General features: G+C 39.3%; 1 protein-coding gene across 2 annotated transcripts in view; it reads right to left on the bottom strand.

Annotated features, from left to right (window-relative positions):
- STX8 (syntaxin 8) overlaps positions 1-17354 on the bottom strand; it is a 253724-nt gene that overhangs the window by 222241 nt on the left and 14129 nt on the right. For both annotated transcript variants that reach the window (XM_024564833.3, XM_024564832.4), the window contains exons 3-4: positions 11297-11391; positions 1681-1791 (exon numbers count right to left, since the gene is read on the bottom strand). In XM_024564833.3, the coding sequence (XP_024420601.3) occupies positions 1681-1791; positions 11297-11391 (206 nt within the window). The remainder of the gene's footprint in view (positions 1-1680; positions 1792-11296; positions 11392-17354) is intronic.

Here is a 17354-nt window from a genome sequence, read left to right as displayed (position 1 = left end):
GGTTCAGTAGGGCTTGGGGGGCGAGTCTGAGATTCTGCATTTCTGACACGCTCCCAGGTGACCTTGACACTACTCATATGCAGGCCGCACTTGAAATAATAGCAAGGATGCCAAGATTCCCACAGGAGAGAAGGGGAGGTGACAGAAAAAAAGAAGGGGTGAGATGCAAGAGGGGGCGAAAACCACACCAAAAGCACAAAGACAATGCATAAGTTGGCTCATTCAACATCATCAAATGACACATGAAGAGCAGTAAGCAAGGCCTGATATCGTAGACTCTTATCAAATGGTAACTGTCACTGCTCATCAGAAGTCCACCTTCACCACTACAAACACTACAAAGGGTTTAAATGGTTTCTCCCCCTCTGACCATCACCTCTCTACATGGTCCCTACGCCCCCATGAAACCTGCCCCCCCCTGACCCCCAGCTGACTAAGCCTTTAATTTCTGGACTAAAACGACCTCTTCCTTCAATGTAAAGACCGTTCTTGACAGCTGGTACTCTCTTTTCAGCTTGCATCCCCTTGGTCACCTGTTCAATTTTTCCAACTGCGGATCAGTGCCATCCGCTTACTTCACTGTGGTCCCTGTACCCGAGGGACCAGAGACCGCCAGAGAAATATCGGGCCCCACGATGAATCGGCAGGCCCACTGCAGGCTTCTGTTGTTTAAACACCTTGCCCAGGACACAACTCCTCCCTCACTGGCTCCTTGGTGTTTCCCCACAGAAAGGACTTAACGAGTTCACCTAGCTTCCTGTATTTCATAACCTCTTTCTAAAATCCTTGGGTCACATGTTCCTGAGAAGACCAGGACCAAGAGGGAGCTCCTCCTCTTCAGCTTGCCCCAGGGCAGTGGTCTGCTATCCCAGCTGCAGAATCACCCCAGACCCCCTATGCCCCACGCCCACTCTAACTTAATTGTTTGAGGCAGGGCCTGGTAGTGTGTGGCCAAGGGTCAAACCCACTGCCCATGGGAAGTCATTATTCCTAACTAGGAACTAACAGGAGCAAGCTGCCTCTCCGCAAAGACAGCCTCATCCTTGGTGGGGACGGGACGAGGGAGAGAGGGAGTCTGGAATGAACAGAGTTCTGGAAGCAGGGGGGAGGCCAATTCTAAAGATGTAACAATTTACGGTTCATTAACCTCAACCTTGGAAAGCTGGACCACTCCTCTGGGTCTTCCAGCAGAGCTGGGTGCAGGGCGGCTGCCACCTCCAGAGTGGGAATCACTCACTGGCAGAGAACAGGGAAAAGAATCCAACCACTGCACTCCGGCCTCCATGAGCCACAGCCTAAATCTTACGAAGACACATTTTTTGAAGGTGCCAATTGAAAAGAAAACAAACCATTTTCCCAGGTAAGTATGTGACTTCAGGAGTTTAAAAGGCAGCTAACGTAGTGGAAAGCTCAACCAAGGAATACAAAAGAAATTTTCTGACTTCGCTGGTACTCTATCTAAATACCCTTCCTCTGAGACGGGACTCAGCCAAACACACCCAGTTTACTAAACCTAAAAAATTAATGAAAACTAAATGGAATAGATATGACAGGGAAGCACTATAAATGAACAGAATATATTTTACTGATTAAAGGAAGGAAGTCATTCAGGAAACAGCTGTACTCTCTGCAAATAAACCGTCTCCCACCATGAAATCCCTGTAAATGAAAACATCATACCTGATGAGATCTGGCTCTGCACCCTCGTTCTTAAAGGATGCCAGAAGTAGTCTCTCTCGAGTTACAAGATCATCCAATAGGCTCTGTCTTCGGTCCCCTTCAAGCTGGGTTCTGCAGACATCTTGTTAAGGTCCAACAGTGGGTGAATTAGCTCATTTTACCTGTCACGTTATTAAGTGAGCCCTTCAAGACAGTTGTGACTGCCTCAGACTCTGATCAACCCCATCCAGAAGAGACCTGAACCACCGCCCTTCTTCTCTCGCTCTGACCTTCGAGGAAAGGACTTGGACAGAACCATGGCAGGGGACTGCACACCCTGACATGGAGCCACCCACAAATTCCTTTGTGAGAAATACAGCAGGTAAACATGACTTTCGTCCTGGTGACCAACACTGTAATGATTATTCCCATACGGGAGGACAGTATGACTCTGAGTCCTTAGATTTTGAGCTTTAGCTGTCAATGGCCAAGACTGTTTTCCTACACATCAATGTGCTAAACAGTGTTAAAAAAAAAAAAAGAAAAAACAAAAAAAAAGCATCTATATTGCCCTCTTTCTTCCATGCTAACACCTATTGACACCTGGAATATACTTTGTAAAGTGCTACTTTATGCAACAGATTCGCTCTAACAGTTGTTATGATCATTTTATTATTTAAATACATTGCATGATCTAAAGAGAAATGCAAAGAGATAATCATATTTTAATGTGTCAATCTACCAGACTAGGAAACCAAAGCCTATTAGTCCTATTTTGACCACTACCTATGATCTTAAACCAGTTATTTCTGCTGTGTTTGTATGTTATGCAAGATAAACTCTAACACCTTTTCCAGCACAATTCATAAATTATGGTTAAAAAAACTAAACCAGGATTAAATCTCAAGTTTTATATACTAGGTTTCTTGAAGCAAACTATGAGTTCTAGGCTGAGCATGTGTGTGTGTGTGTGTGTGTGTGTCTATGTGTTTTAAAAAACAAAACAAATAAACCCTGGCTGGTGTGGCTCAGTGAGTTAGGCATTGTCCTGCAAACTGAAAGATCACCGGTTCGATTCCCAGTCAGGGCACATGACTGAGTTGTGGGCCAGGTCCCAAGTTGGGGGTGTGTGAGAGGCAACTGATCGATGTTCCCCTCGCACATGGGTGTTTCTCTCCCTCTCTTTCTCCCTCCCTTCCCCTCTCTCAAAAAATAAATATATATAACATTTTAAAAAAATTAAAAATATAAAACAAAACTAAGGAAATGTTGATGGAGAAAACTTCTGCCTCAAAGAGAACATGTGAAGAAAGCTAACGAACACTTTGAAAGGACATGTCTGACACAAGACAAAAAAACAGGCACAAAAATAAGCCACATCAACATGCTGGGTTTTATCTTCCTTTTACCTTTTTACTGAATGGCCTTTGCTTTATTAGCACTAAAACACTGGTGATTCAAAGTGACCTCGGCCACACTGCCTAGTTCTAGTAAGACATTAGTGAGACTGCTGCTTTGGATTTATAGACACTTTTCTTACTTTCTTTTCTTTTTTTTTTTTTTTGACACTTTTCTTTCTAAAAGAGAGTTGGCAATCATCAAATTTAGGCCCCCGCAAATCCTAAGGAACTGGCAGAAACAAGTAGCAGCATGACTATTCCCTGGGTGGAAAAACTGCGGTCCTGTGAATATATAGCTTTTCTTGCTAATTTTGAATATAAAGAGCTGGCCAACTAGTGAAATAGTAAATAAACCTGTAAAAAAAAGTCCCCAATAATAAAGAGTTGTTAGAAAAATCATAAGCCTCCCAAACCAATGTCGCTAAGTAGTACTGGTGGCTTTAGATATTAAAAAATAATAGTAATAAATGAATTCTCTCAGCATTGCAGAATGCCATGCTTTTCTGAGTGAAATTATTACCACTGCTTTTCCGACTCCTCCCCAACGGTGGTCACTGCGCTCCCCACCATGGAAACCATGCAGCAACAACACAAACTAAGAAACAGTGGGCTTAAGTACTTCTTCTGCATTAATAAAAGGGCCAAACATTAGTCTTTCAATCAATGCAACATCAACAATAAATATTGATGTGCTTCTGATTAGTGGTAAATTGTCAGTAAAGCAGAGACCTTTCTTCTAAAAGAAGTTCCTCAAAAAGCAAAACCAAAAATGACAGAAGCCATAACATGAATTATACAGGACAAAATGGGAATTTTAAATTGTGGAAACTATTAATTATATCACAATACTATGCTCAACCTACTCTGGCAACCTGTGGTTTTCAGCATCCAACTACCCAAGCAAACATAAGCTCAACTATAATCCAATATTACAATTAAACACAGATTTAATTGGCTCAGGATTTAACTATAAAAATAAATTACAAGAGTATTCTTAGAAGACATAGAAGAACTTTTTAATAATCTTGGAGTAGTGAAAATCTTTCTAAATTGAAAACCTACAGGCATGAAGGTAAAGATAAAACTGGCTTTATAAAAAATTTAAATATCTGCAAAAAATTACAAGTTACAAGTTAATAGTGACAAATTTGGAAAGGCAAAAGAAGTAACAGAGCACAGAAAAAAAACGCTAATAACGCTAATCAAAGGAAAAACACTCAGCTTTGCATTAGTAAAAGAAATGCAAACTGAAATGATACATCGATCTCACCTATCGGGTAGGGAGCTGCTGGCGAGGGAGTTCTGGAAGGAGCCCAGGAATGAGGCTCTCTCAGATGTTCTTGGCAGGAATGTAAACAGGTTCAACCAATTGCCAGATTGCCTTCCAAATATCTAACCAAATTTAAATGGCACATTCTTTCAACAGGCATATCTCCTGCAAACATATTCACACATCTATAGAGACTCAGGAAGAAAGATGTTCACTGCAGCATTATTCATAATAGCTAAATACTGGAGATATCCGAAAGCTCAATAAGGAACTAGCACATCTACACAATGGAATGTTTTGTGGCCCCCAAAATACCAGGGAAGCTTCTCATGTACTGATGATAATGATAGGTAACATTTCTGAGCACTCACCACGTGCTTACGTGAATTATTTGATATGGAATAATTTGCAAAATGCAGTGTTAAACCAAAATATAAATATTCAAAAAAGCAGTAGCCGCAGCAAAGAGCTAAATAGCAAATAGTACATTCCCACTGCATTAAAAAAAAAGAAATCAGATAGCCATCTATATGTTTGTATATACACAGAAAATCTCTGGAAGGATATGCAAACAACTGTCTCTAAAAAGGGGAGCTAGGAATTCAGAGTGTGAGGGAGACTTATTTTTTTATTGACGTTTGTATTGTTTGATTCTGTCATGCTAATTAATAAAAACACATTTCAAAACCATATGCAGAGTATAACACCTTTATGGTCAAAAGGTCTTTGTGTGTATTATGTATATGCACATACACACACACGCATATTTGTTCATGCCTAGAAAAGCCTAGGATGACAGGTACCAACCATCAGCATTGTTAACTATGAACAATGAGGTGGAACAGGATGGGGATGAGGAAAAGGGAGCAGAGGCATTGGTAAAAAACTAACAAAAACAACTGTGTAGGAAGAAAGTACTTCTAATAATAAAAACAATAAAGACAACTTTTAAAATTTAGCAGACAATTACAGATTTAAACTAGTTATGAATGGACAAACTTAATTGGAGAACATCAGTTTCAAGAGCAGTAAAACTTGGTGATTGTGTTTGGTAGATTAGTAACTGAAGCACACAATCACAGACAGGTAATGCTGGAAGAGACCTTAGAGACCCGCTAACCCAATACTCTTGTTCTCCTGACCAGGCAACTGGCGCCCAGCGTGCCTGAGTCCCCTGGCTGGTCACGCAGTGAGGGGCTAGCCCAGCTCTTTCTGCACAAGGTCATGGCTTCCCCACCAGGTCGTGCGGGGCTTGACCACCAACACGTTCCAGGGCCTCTCCAACCTGAAGTTCCCTGCACTGCTCCTTTAATTTTGCCACTCCTTAGCATACTGTTAAAAATAATAACACTGGTAATACTAATTCAGAATATCCCTGCCTTGGCCAGGTAGCTCTGTTGGTTAGAGCATCGTCCTGATACACCAAGGTTGCAGGTTTGATCCCCCCCGCCCGCCCCCATCCAGGCACATGCAATAATCAACCAATGAATGCATAAGGAAGTGGAACACCAAATTGACATCTCTCTCCCTTTCCTTTCCTAAGATCCATATTTTTTAAAAAGTATATTCCCACAAACTTCCTGTAAATCTGGGAAAATTAATCAATGCTCCACTGGGAACATTATGCCTCTTTATTTTTAATCTCTTCAGAGAAGAGAGAGCATAAGGAGAATGGCGGGAGGGGTTGTTGTTAACATGAGGCTGAAGAATAACCTAGGCAACGATCCTGCTGCTCGTATGGATACTCAGGGCAGTCGGGGGCATGGCGACAGGGTAAGGAAGGATGAGAAAATAGGGCACACAGGCAGTGGCCGGTGCAGGGGTCTCCTCTCCCACCACCAAGATGCATAACCAAAGAAGGTCAGCGAACACACAGAAGAGGAAAAGGAAGCTCTAAGTACCATCGTACACTTTCATCAGTCTGGAGGAGACAGAAGGTTGTCACTGAGAGCAGATCGTGATTTCATATTATCAATACCTACTACCAACGTTGTGAAGCCCAGCTTCTCTGCATAACCTGGAGGGCACACCCAACCTAGGATGAGGTGCACTGAACATGGTGTGGACCCACGGGATGCCTCACCCCACTGCAGCTCCTGCATTTTCTCTATCCTGTAGAAAGCTTAAGAATTTAAGCAAGCCTTACTCGTAAATTAATTGCTCTGGAGAAGGAAGAGTTTGCAGATAAACACTTCCCGGTGCCATAACAGAACTGCAGAGGACAGCTTAGGCCCCTAGAGACCAGATTTTTCTGGCTCACAAAGCATTTCAGATTTTTTTTTTAAAAAAAACAATCTCTACTGAATATCTGTCGTGCAGAGGCCTCCCTCAAAGCGCTGATCACATTTTGCAAGTACTATTTTAATACTGTCACTATCTATGTGCTATGATCTAACCTCCTGACGTGATAAACCCTATAAGGACGGACCATGTGTAAACTCTCAATGGTAGCTGTAACTTTTGCAATCATGAAATAACAAGTAGCAGCTGATTCTCAAAGAGGGCTTATTTTATGCAAAGCACCTTCTATGCATATAATTTAATCCTCACAAGCCGATAAACCAGGTATACTTCAGTTATCCCTTTTTTTCAGAGACAAGTAAAACAAGGCATGAAGCGATTCAGCAACTTATCCAAGGTTACCCAGAAAGTATTGATTTCATCTTTTATTGAGCACCCACCATATGCGGGACTAGTCCTGTGAGGTGCTTTAAATGCATTTTCTTCAACTTTCACAACAGCCTCGTAGAGTATAATTACTCCTACCCTGTAGAATGAAAGCAAGGTCAAGGAAGACTGAATCGTCCTTTGGCCCTGAGGAGGTGGCGAAGCAGCTTCCACCTCAGTTCTGCCTGGTTCCAAAGCCAGGGTTGTTCCTACTACACCAACGGTGCCCCGACTCTTGGATTCCATGGAGCAGAACCTTTCCAAACAGACTGGGGAAGAAGGGAGGCCTATATAAAGTTCCCGAGTACATATTTTGCCATGCATGGATATTCAAAAAACCACAACAGACAAAACTGTTTTTACTCTTGTGGTAAAAAAAACAAGGAGATTTTAACATAAAAATTAGGAAGAACCATGTAACGAACTATAAATCAAAAAATCTGCTGACATAAACATGATCTTGTCTTTATTTTCCTCACAATACGAGGCTCCAGTGCAAACTGTCACGGACCGGTGCAGGGTCTGCGAACCACTTCACGTCCATCGGAGCCGTGAGGGGCTATCACCGAAGTCTATTCCGTTAGCTTCTCCACACCTCCCTATATTCGAGTGTGTTAGAACGAGGTCGCTGCATCTAACTCTCTATCTACCTTTGTTTCCTCAAAAGAATAAAACGTGGAGAAAAGTTATTCATAGATGTTTTTAAATTATTCTACAGAACTTCTCCCAAGACACCAAAATATATTTTGATACTGAATCCCTTTGTAAAGACATTTTAAAATTCTCTTTAAAGCAGCAAAGATCGTGCCTGTGAATACCCAAGCTTCACAAAAAGCCAATCCTACGAGTAATAGCACCTGAAATTTCACACACAGCCTCCCGCAGCACACACCTTTTCCCAACCGGTGAGGCAATCATTGTTCCCATCTCAGAGAAGCCCTGGGAATAGAGTTCATGTTCTTCAGCAATTTTAAACTCTCTGGCTGCAGGAGTCTGGTTTATGAATTGCAAACTAACCATTTCAAAAGCACAGAGCCTTCATTTTAATTTCACATGTATTCTTGCCAGGAGAAAAGTACTTTTTTCAGGAAAGAGCAGTAACATCTTGTGCCTAAACTCCATGAATTTAATTGTTTGGAAGGTATTTTCATGGTACTTATCTTTCTAGCAACTCCTAGTGTTCTTTGGAAAGCTTCACGGATGCAGAAGGGCATAAATTTACTCAGCAAAGTGCCATAAACTCTCAACTACCCGACACAGTAAGGAAATGTGGCATTCAAATATTCACATTGAAAAGGTCACCCAACATTAATTATGCCTCAAAAAAAGGATTAAAAAGTCACTCCATTGGCGATTTATGGACAAAAAAGTTTCTAAGAATTACAGCATCATAAAGTATACCTAATAAACCCCAGTGAACACTGTTTAATCTTGGCGATGATTAAGGAGGGCGGCGAGGGTCTGCTCTGCAAACAGGGTTTCTCTGGGCACTACAACAGCACGCCAATTAGCAGGGAATTCTAGCTGAAGACGTGCCAGGTGACAGTTGACTGTGTTATTTCTACTAAAGTAGAATTCAGCTTTTAAACCACTGCCTTGGCGGCCAGACAGCCCTGCACTTGGACCTTGGCCTTCCATTTCCCAGCTGTGGGGTCCAGGGCAAGTTACTTAAGATCTCAAAGATTCCTCTCCTCTGTGTAGAAACTCCTCTGCTGGAAGACTGGCTTCTCTCTCCCGCTCCATCAGTGACTCGGGGCGCAAAGTCTGACCTAAGCCTCAATACTGTTTCTGTAAGGAAGGGAAGGAACCACCCAAACAAGCTAACAATGGGAGGTTATCAGGACTGACAAATTGCTCTCTGACAGATCTGAAATCTGGGGGTAACTGCCATAGAATTGTTTAAAATATCTGGGAAGAGGAAGGTCAGGGGAGGCAAGGTGGATGGGGGAAAGAAAATTAAAAAGAGGCCTTCATTACACAGAAACCATCCTTTCCATCCTGTCAAAAAACAAAAACCAAAAAACTAGTCTCCCTGAAAATATAAAGGTTTGGAGCGCCCCCATGAGGTGGATTATCTGAATTCCATCCTTAGTACTGGGTTCCATTCCAGCAGAAATAGACACAAGAGTTTGAAAAAATACATAGGATTTTAAAGAAAGCTATTATATTCCCGTTGAGTTTTTGATTTCTCCTAGGAAATTCTAAGTTATCCACATCAATGTCCTTAAATATTTTCATAATGTATTTAATAATTCTGTTTGTTATTTTTAAATGCTTAGTGTTCAATTAAGCAATTCGGAGATCACGGCAACACCAAAGTCTATGAGATTTCACAAGATGGTCAGGCGGCAAACACGTAGAAGAACAAAGTCAATTACTACTATGGAATGCTTAGTACTCTCTATAATTAATAACTACCAAGACATTATTATTAGAGAATAGTAAAAGTTCTTAATTTGTATCTTCTGTGCCCTATATGTTTAGCACATTAATTTTGTAAGATGACTAATAATTGGCTACCTTAATGGAAGTTAGCAAATACATAGTTGTTAGTATTGTATTGTGTAACAATACTTAGGTTACCTTTCTAATATATGTGGTTTAGGTAACAATAAAATGAGTTCACACACCTTTGACCTCATGTGCAGACTTCCTAATACTTAGTACCAAAAGTGGAAAAAACAGCCGTACCAATCTGAATCTAGTTGAGGTCTATATATTAAGACTTGTTGATTTTAATAAAATAAAAACTCCTATTGTAAGAGACTAATTGCAGTAACAAATGATACCACATGGAGGGTAAAGTTACAAACTAAATGTATCAAGAATATTCCAATTAAAAATAAGGTCCCTCTTGCTTATGGAAATTAAGCTTTTTGAAACCTCAGTGGGTTAATAAGTGAGTATTTGGAAAATTATGCACCTAATCTATTTTTTAAAGATTTTATTTATTTACTTTTAGAGAAGGGAAAGGGAGGGAGAAAAGAGAGGGAGAAATATCGAATCATTGCCTTTTGCACACCCCCAACTGGGGACCTGGCCTACAACCCAGGCATGCACCCTGACTAAGAACCGAACCAGCAACCTTTTGGTTCAGAGGCTGGCATTCAATCCACTGAGCCACACTAGCCAGGGCATGCACCTAATCTAAATCAACTTCCCTGGTGCCATAAGGGATTACACTTAGGGAAAAATTTTTAAAACATTTTCTATTTTTTAATCTAAAACACTATATTCCTATATTTCTCCATATTTAAAAGTGGGTAGTGCCTCAGCCAGTGTGGCTCAGCTGATTGGGTGGAGTCCCACAAACAGAAGTGTCGCAGGTTCGATTCCCAGTCCAGGTGTACAAGAGGCAACCAGTGTTTCTCACATCAGTGTTTCTCTCCCTCTCTTTCTCCATCCCGTCCCCTCTCTCTAAACCCTCTCTCCCTTCCTCACTCCCTGAAAACAATGAAAAAATGTCCTTGGATAAGGAAAAAATAAATTAAAATGGGCAGTAACAACTGTTTCCTGAGATACTAAAATCTGGGATTTGAGTATGAACTACTGACAATTTTAAGAAATGAAGTGATAAGTTTGAGGTCAGTTTTCAAACCCACATAAATTCAGGTTTAAAGGATTCATTTAATTAATAAGGCATATGTATTTTGCTAAATTGATCAGATTATGAATTTCTTTAAAAAAATGTTTTAATACTTGACAGCGTTGGTGGAAGACTGAGCTAATGACAGAACTTGCTTCAAGCAACTTCCTCCCCACCCCCACCAAACTCCCAAACCCGAGGCAGTGTCTATACGCCATGGAAGAATCTTAAGGCAAACAAGTTACATCTCAATAATCTACATAAACAGGAAAAAAATGTATGGTTTCTACTGGTACTGGGCTCTCAGAAAATGAAATAGATCATCCAACATTCTGGGAACTCCAGAAGTGGACGCACTGCTCAGGACTGCCACAGAAGCTTTCCCACAGGGGCAGTGGCTAACCGTCTTCACGGCGTCTAGACTGGGCAGCGCAGGGCTCCACGTAAACACAGTGCTGACAGCATTCGCTCCCTGCACTGTGAAGGTTACACCCAAATAAGTCCATTCCTTCAGTATCTTGCTTCGCCAGCATATTCGCTGTAACACATGTAACAGACATTCAAAACAGAAATCAAGATTATAGACAATATTTTGGAAACCAGGTCTTCCTCAAGCTGTGGAAAAATGTGGGTGGTCCACATTCCTTCCTTTCTTAAAATACGACTGTTTTTCCTCCCACTCTAGAAAAGAGGTGGAAATGTTTACATGGATACATCTGATGTGTTGACACAGCTCTTAGCAATAAGTCCTTCAAAAGGGCGATCTTTTCCTTCAGATTCTGCAACAAAGCTCTGATTGTCACCGTAAGCTGAAAAGAAAAGAACACATCCTAAGTATGCTAGTCCAGAGGGAGAGAATCTACTAAAAGTATCACATAAACACTGCTTTATGTACTATGATTCAATCAAGCGAGGGCTGGAAGAGACACTCAGCCAGCCTCCCAAGGACAAGCTCAGGGTCGAAGGAATCTTAATGGTCACTCTACAACCTGACCAGGTGGTAAACCACTCCAGATCTGAACACTGACAGTGACTGGAAATTGTCACTTTGCCCTTGCTGTCTACTGAATTCTGTCTCCTGAGAACTGACCCTCTGATCCTGTCTCTCTTGAAGAAGTGCAGGAAACTGCTCCCCAGGCTTCATTGTCCCGGGTGAGAAATCTACCACACACTCACCCCTGCTTCAAATGACAAGACGTCAAGGGCCACTGCCATCCCCGCCAGTGCTCTCTAAACACACTGGTGTACTTACTTAAGCTCATCTGAAGGTTTTATAGCAGTGTGTGCTTTGTATACAAAAGGAATGTTACCCACACATCACTCATTTTCCAGGACTGTGTGAATTTTTTCCAATCATTCTACAAACCCAGAGGAAATTTTTGTTTGTGACTCTAAGTGCTGCATTAAAAGATGAAGGATGAGTGGGGAGAGAGATTCTCAGAAATTTAGAAATATGAAAAATAAAATTGCCCGTGTAAATTAAACAGTCAGCCATGGATGAAATCAGAGATATATTTAAAAAGACATATTATCACAAGTATAATTTGCTATTTTGTTAAAAGTAGCAATTATACAACTACAGTGGGAGCAGGGGCTCCCTCCTTAGATGAACAGCAGAACACCAGAAACTGGCCAAGGGGTACACACATGAAGCAACCCTCAGAGGTATCAACCGCCCTGGCTGGGTGGCTCAGTTGGTTGGAGCATCGTCCTGTACAGCAAAGGGTTGTGGGTTCAATTTCCAGTCAGGGCACATGCCTAGGCTCTAGGTGTGATCCCAGGCCAGGGTGCGTACAGGAAGTAACCAATAAATGTTTCTCTCTCACATGGATGTTTCTTTCTCTCTCTCTTCCTCTCTCTAAAAGTCAATAAAAAATATATTATTGGGTGAGGATTGAAAAAAAAAAGATATCAAGAGCCAAGAAAGAAAAGTTGAGCCTTAACTATTCTAACACCTCTGGAAGCCATAGAAAATCCACCCACATGGGGAAACACCAAGGAGAGGGGATTTCTCCTCGTTCAAAAAGTAAAGAGCTAAACAAACAAGTAAAAAAGCAACACACACACACACACACACACACACACACACACACCAGGCTTAAAAAGAGTCTACAAAATTAGACCAAACACCAAACATGTTCAAGAGATGAAAGAGTATGTAGCCATTAAAGTTATAACTAAAATCTAAATTTGTTAACATAGGATATCCATCACAATTAAAAGAAAAAATAATCAAGTCATAAAACAAAATGTCACCCACTCAAGGAAAAATAATCCAGGAACCTAATATACCAAAATGGCAAGGTGGTTATCTCTAAGTAGTGGGATTTCATAATAATTATAAGAAAATGATTACTTTTAGGATCAGGAAAAGTCTATTATCATAATTTAACAGAAACTTTCTAAAGGACAGAAAAAGAAGGAATGCCTACTTCATACTTTAGGCTAGCGCACCCCAGTAACGAGCACTGACGGAGATAATGGAGGAAAGGAAACCACAGGCCAGTCTCCATTAAGGCTTAAAAATGTGAAAGTCTTTTTACATCTGCAAAGCAAATTCATAATTAAATTAAAAATCGCAATATGCCATCACCAAGTAGAATTTATTCTAGTAATTTAAGAATAGTTTGATGTTAGAAAATCTAATAAAGCTAATAGTGTTAATGATTAAAAACAGAATAAATATATGATTAATACAGCATGGGGGAAATGAATTAAAAACAAAACAAAGTAAGAAAATTATGAATGGAACAATACTGTCTTAACTGCAATATTATTTAATTTTGGTCTAGTTCTAACCAATGCAATAAGACAAGTTAAAGAAATACATAAGGAATAGAAAGGAGATAAAATTATCATTATTTGCAGATTATTAATAGTCGATTTAGAAAAGTTAAAAGAATCAAATGAAAGATTACTAGAAAAAAATTCACTATGCCAATCATCCATAAAATGAAAAAAATCAAGGCATTTGTAAATTCAGTTATACCTGGGGAGAAATTTTTAAATTATTATTTAAATTTCATTAACAATATTGACAAAATATAAAAATTATCTAGCACAGTCCCTGGCATATAGTAACTTCAGGATATACTGCTGAAGGAATGAGTAAAAGGAAACACTCAATTTTTACATTGTAAAAATGTAAATGCTCTCCAATGTAATCTATAAATGTACTACGCATCTATTCAAAATCCCTTTTGAAGGTCTTTCATAGAAGAGGAGGTGGCAATTTGAGGCATAGCACAAAATTCTTTTTAATGGAGCTATGAAAAATCACTCTAAAAGAGGGAAAAATGAAAAAATATATAGAAAATCCATGAATAGGTGTAAAAAAGGGGGCATTAAACAATCAGGCATTAAATCTTTATTTAAAAAAAACTACAAAAGTATGATCCTGGCAGTTACCAACAACTTCATTACTGCAAGAGAACAGAAGGTCCAGAAGCAGCGCAGCTGTGTAAAATTTGAGCTCAGTGAATGAGCCCTGGCTGGTGTAGCTCAGTGGATTGAGTGTGGGCCTGTGAACCAAAGGGTCACCAGTTCAATTCCCAGTCAGGGCACATGCCTGGGTTGCAGGTCAGGTCCCCAGTAGGGGACGCATGAGAGGCAACCACACACTGATGTTTCTCTCCCTTTCTTTCTCCCTCCCTTCCCCTCTCTCTAAAAATAAATAAATAGAAATTTTTAAAAAATATAATTTCAGTTAATGAAATACAGAATATTTCATATGGGGGGGAGGTAATTCATAATTTAGCAAATGGAGAAAAAATCAGATGTCTGTAATACACCAAAATAAAACTCAAATATTATAAAGATTTGTGTTTAAAAAAATAAAAACATAAGAAATTCTTAAGGTAGACATCAGAGGTAGACAGCTATCCAAAGACATCAACAAGGCCGGAATATTTATATGGAACTCAGACACCAATGGGTTGTCTTTACCTGTCTGCTAATGATACAAGTCACAGTAATAATAATACTGCCCTTTGCTTTTTCTATATAACCCAACTGTTTTTGATACCTGAACATATATAACTGTTAATACTCTTTTCATGGCTTATGTAAATATACAAGATGCCAAACACAGAAAGTGAGACAGAAGGCAAAATGTGGACCATGACAATTCACAGGACAAAACTGATGCAGAGTGTTTTTTCACACTGAAGGCTGTGAGACCGGAGTGCCCTTCCTTCTGTGGGGAGAATCAGGCCTCCCCTCAGATCCATGGTAACAGCACTGCCCCACTCCCAGTGGTCAACCAGATGAGACCACACTATGTGACCAAAAGGCTGATCAGCAATGCACCCTTCAGATTGATTTATGACCAAAAGGGAAAACTGTGAATGAAAAAAAGCAGTTCTGTGCAAAGTAACCTCACAGCATGATCTGATCATAAATTACTAACTAGGCAGGTAGGTCGTGGTCAGCAGTCATGCCCCAGGCCGATTGCTTCTTTTGTGAAAGGGGTTAAGCAAGCCCTGTCCACTGTTTTTGCACATCTAAGTTAACACACTTTTGAAAAACCAGAAGTGATACCACTGGAAGCAAGTATTAACCCTCAGGAGAGCAAATAATCTTGTTAATTATCCTATAATCCAATTCCCACCTTGCTTTCTTCAATCTTCCTTACATCCATTCCTTAATTTCAAATAAATAGAAAAAGCCAGAAAACTTATTCTCTAGAGCATTTGATACCTTGCTCTCTGGCATATGTTGTCAGTTTGGCTCAAATAAACACTTATAAAAATTCAAAAAAAATTTAGACAATTAGAAAAATTATTTATATAATCTCTGAGTGTGAAAGGCCTTTTTCCAATTTTTAAAAAATTTTTCAATTATAGTTGATATAAGATATATTCATTTCAGGTGTGAAAATCCTTTCTAAGCAATAGCTGCCCTTCCTCTGTAAGAGAAGACCACAAATAAAATACTAATCAACGAAACAAACAGGCAAGCAAAATACAACCAGAGACATTGAAATAAAGAACAATGTGACAGTAACCAGAGGATAATACGGAGTGATGGGGAGGGGGCATCAAGGAACATATATGAAGGACACATGGACAAAGCCAAAGAAGGTGGGTTCGAGGGTGGGAGGCGGGGTGAGTGGAGCAGGGGGCATGGTGAGGTGAAAATGGAGACAATTGTACCTGAACAACAATAAAAAGAAAAAGGAAAAAATACTGATAATTTCAAATAAAATTTAAGAATAAGTACATATTAAAATATGTCATTTACAAAAACAAAAGCCAAACTAATAGAAAAATATTTGTACCAAATATGCCAGATCAAGGCTTAATATAGTAAACGTATATGTGCAGAACACTTTAAAGTTAAGGAATAATAAATTAGGCTAAGGACATATACATATACAGTCAATTCCTAAAGGATGAAATACAAACATCCAAAAAATATACAAAAAGATGTTTAGTAACATAAGGAATAAAAAAATGCCTAGTGAACTATTGTATACTTTCAACTAACAGGGTAAGATTTTTAAAAGATAGTCAGAAATGGTATAGAAATATAATCTCATTATGTATGTGTGTATGTGTGTGTGTGTGTGTATATATATATATATACACACACACACACATATATATATATCTATATATATATATATACACACACACACACATATATATATATATCCCCCCTGAGGCTGCCCTGGAATTAATTTTATACAACCTAAATCCAGAAAGCCTACATTGAGGAATTTACTCTAGTCTGGGCAATAATCCAGTCACACTGAAAATGCATTTATAATTAGAAATAATCTAATTGCCCAAGAAGATGGTACTGGTTAAATGAATCAGAGATCTAAATGTAAAAAAATCAAACCATACACTTACTAGAAGAAAACAGGGATAAATTCCTTATAACCCTGCAAATACAGAAGCTATGAGTGAAAATAGAGAACCAATTAAAGATTGATAGTGAACTTCATTTAAAGAAACAAAACTTTCACAGGACAAAAGATACTATACGCAAAGTTAAACACATGACAAAGGAAAGAGAACAGTTACACTACATAAGAAACAGCTAATCTCGCTAATATATAACGAGCTCTTGAAGACTAAAAGACCAACAATCCAAGAGAAATATGGACAAAAGACAAGAAGTGAGTTAACAGAAAAAAATATATATATTAAAAATAATGCTTAAGCATGTGAAACATACACTTCACATGAATCACAATATGAAAATTCCTAATTAAAACTACTCTGAAATAGTCTATCTCACTTATCAGACTGGCAACAATTGAGAATGACAATGCCCCACTGGCCGGCCTGTGCAGACAGACGCTCTCACACAGCACTGGTAGGGGCGCCCAAAGAGACAACCCCTGCGGAAGGAAATCTGGCAATAAGGAAAAAAATAAATCACGTATGCCTTGGTTCTGAGAATTCGCCTGTAAAAGGCACTAGGCACAAATACAAAGAAAAAAGCACAAAGCTATTTATTGCAGCATTATTCAGAACAGCAAAGACTGGAAACAATCTACATGCCCAACCTTAGAAGACAGATTAAATGAACTACGGTACATCTACATACCAGAACACTACACAGTCCCAATGAATTAATATGGAGAGATTTCTATATTATTTTTTTAAAGAGCAAGATAGCAAGATTAAAAAATCATTTTGTTTAAAAGGAAGAAAAATACACACATACATGCTTATTTCTGCAAAAAGTAATACAAGAAGAATAAACCAGAAATTAATGAAAATGGTTACTTACAAGAAGGAGGTGAAGAAGGGGTGAAAAA

The sequence above is a fragment of the Desmodus rotundus genome, chromosome 9 (assembly GCF_022682495.2).
Source record: "Desmodus rotundus isolate HL8 chromosome 9, HLdesRot8A.1, whole genome shotgun sequence".
NCBI classification, from domain to species: domain Eukaryota; kingdom Metazoa; phylum Chordata; class Mammalia; order Chiroptera; family Phyllostomidae; genus Desmodus; species Desmodus rotundus.
Note: the sequence above shows the minus strand (reverse complement) of the source record. Positions and strands in the feature narration are given on the sequence as shown.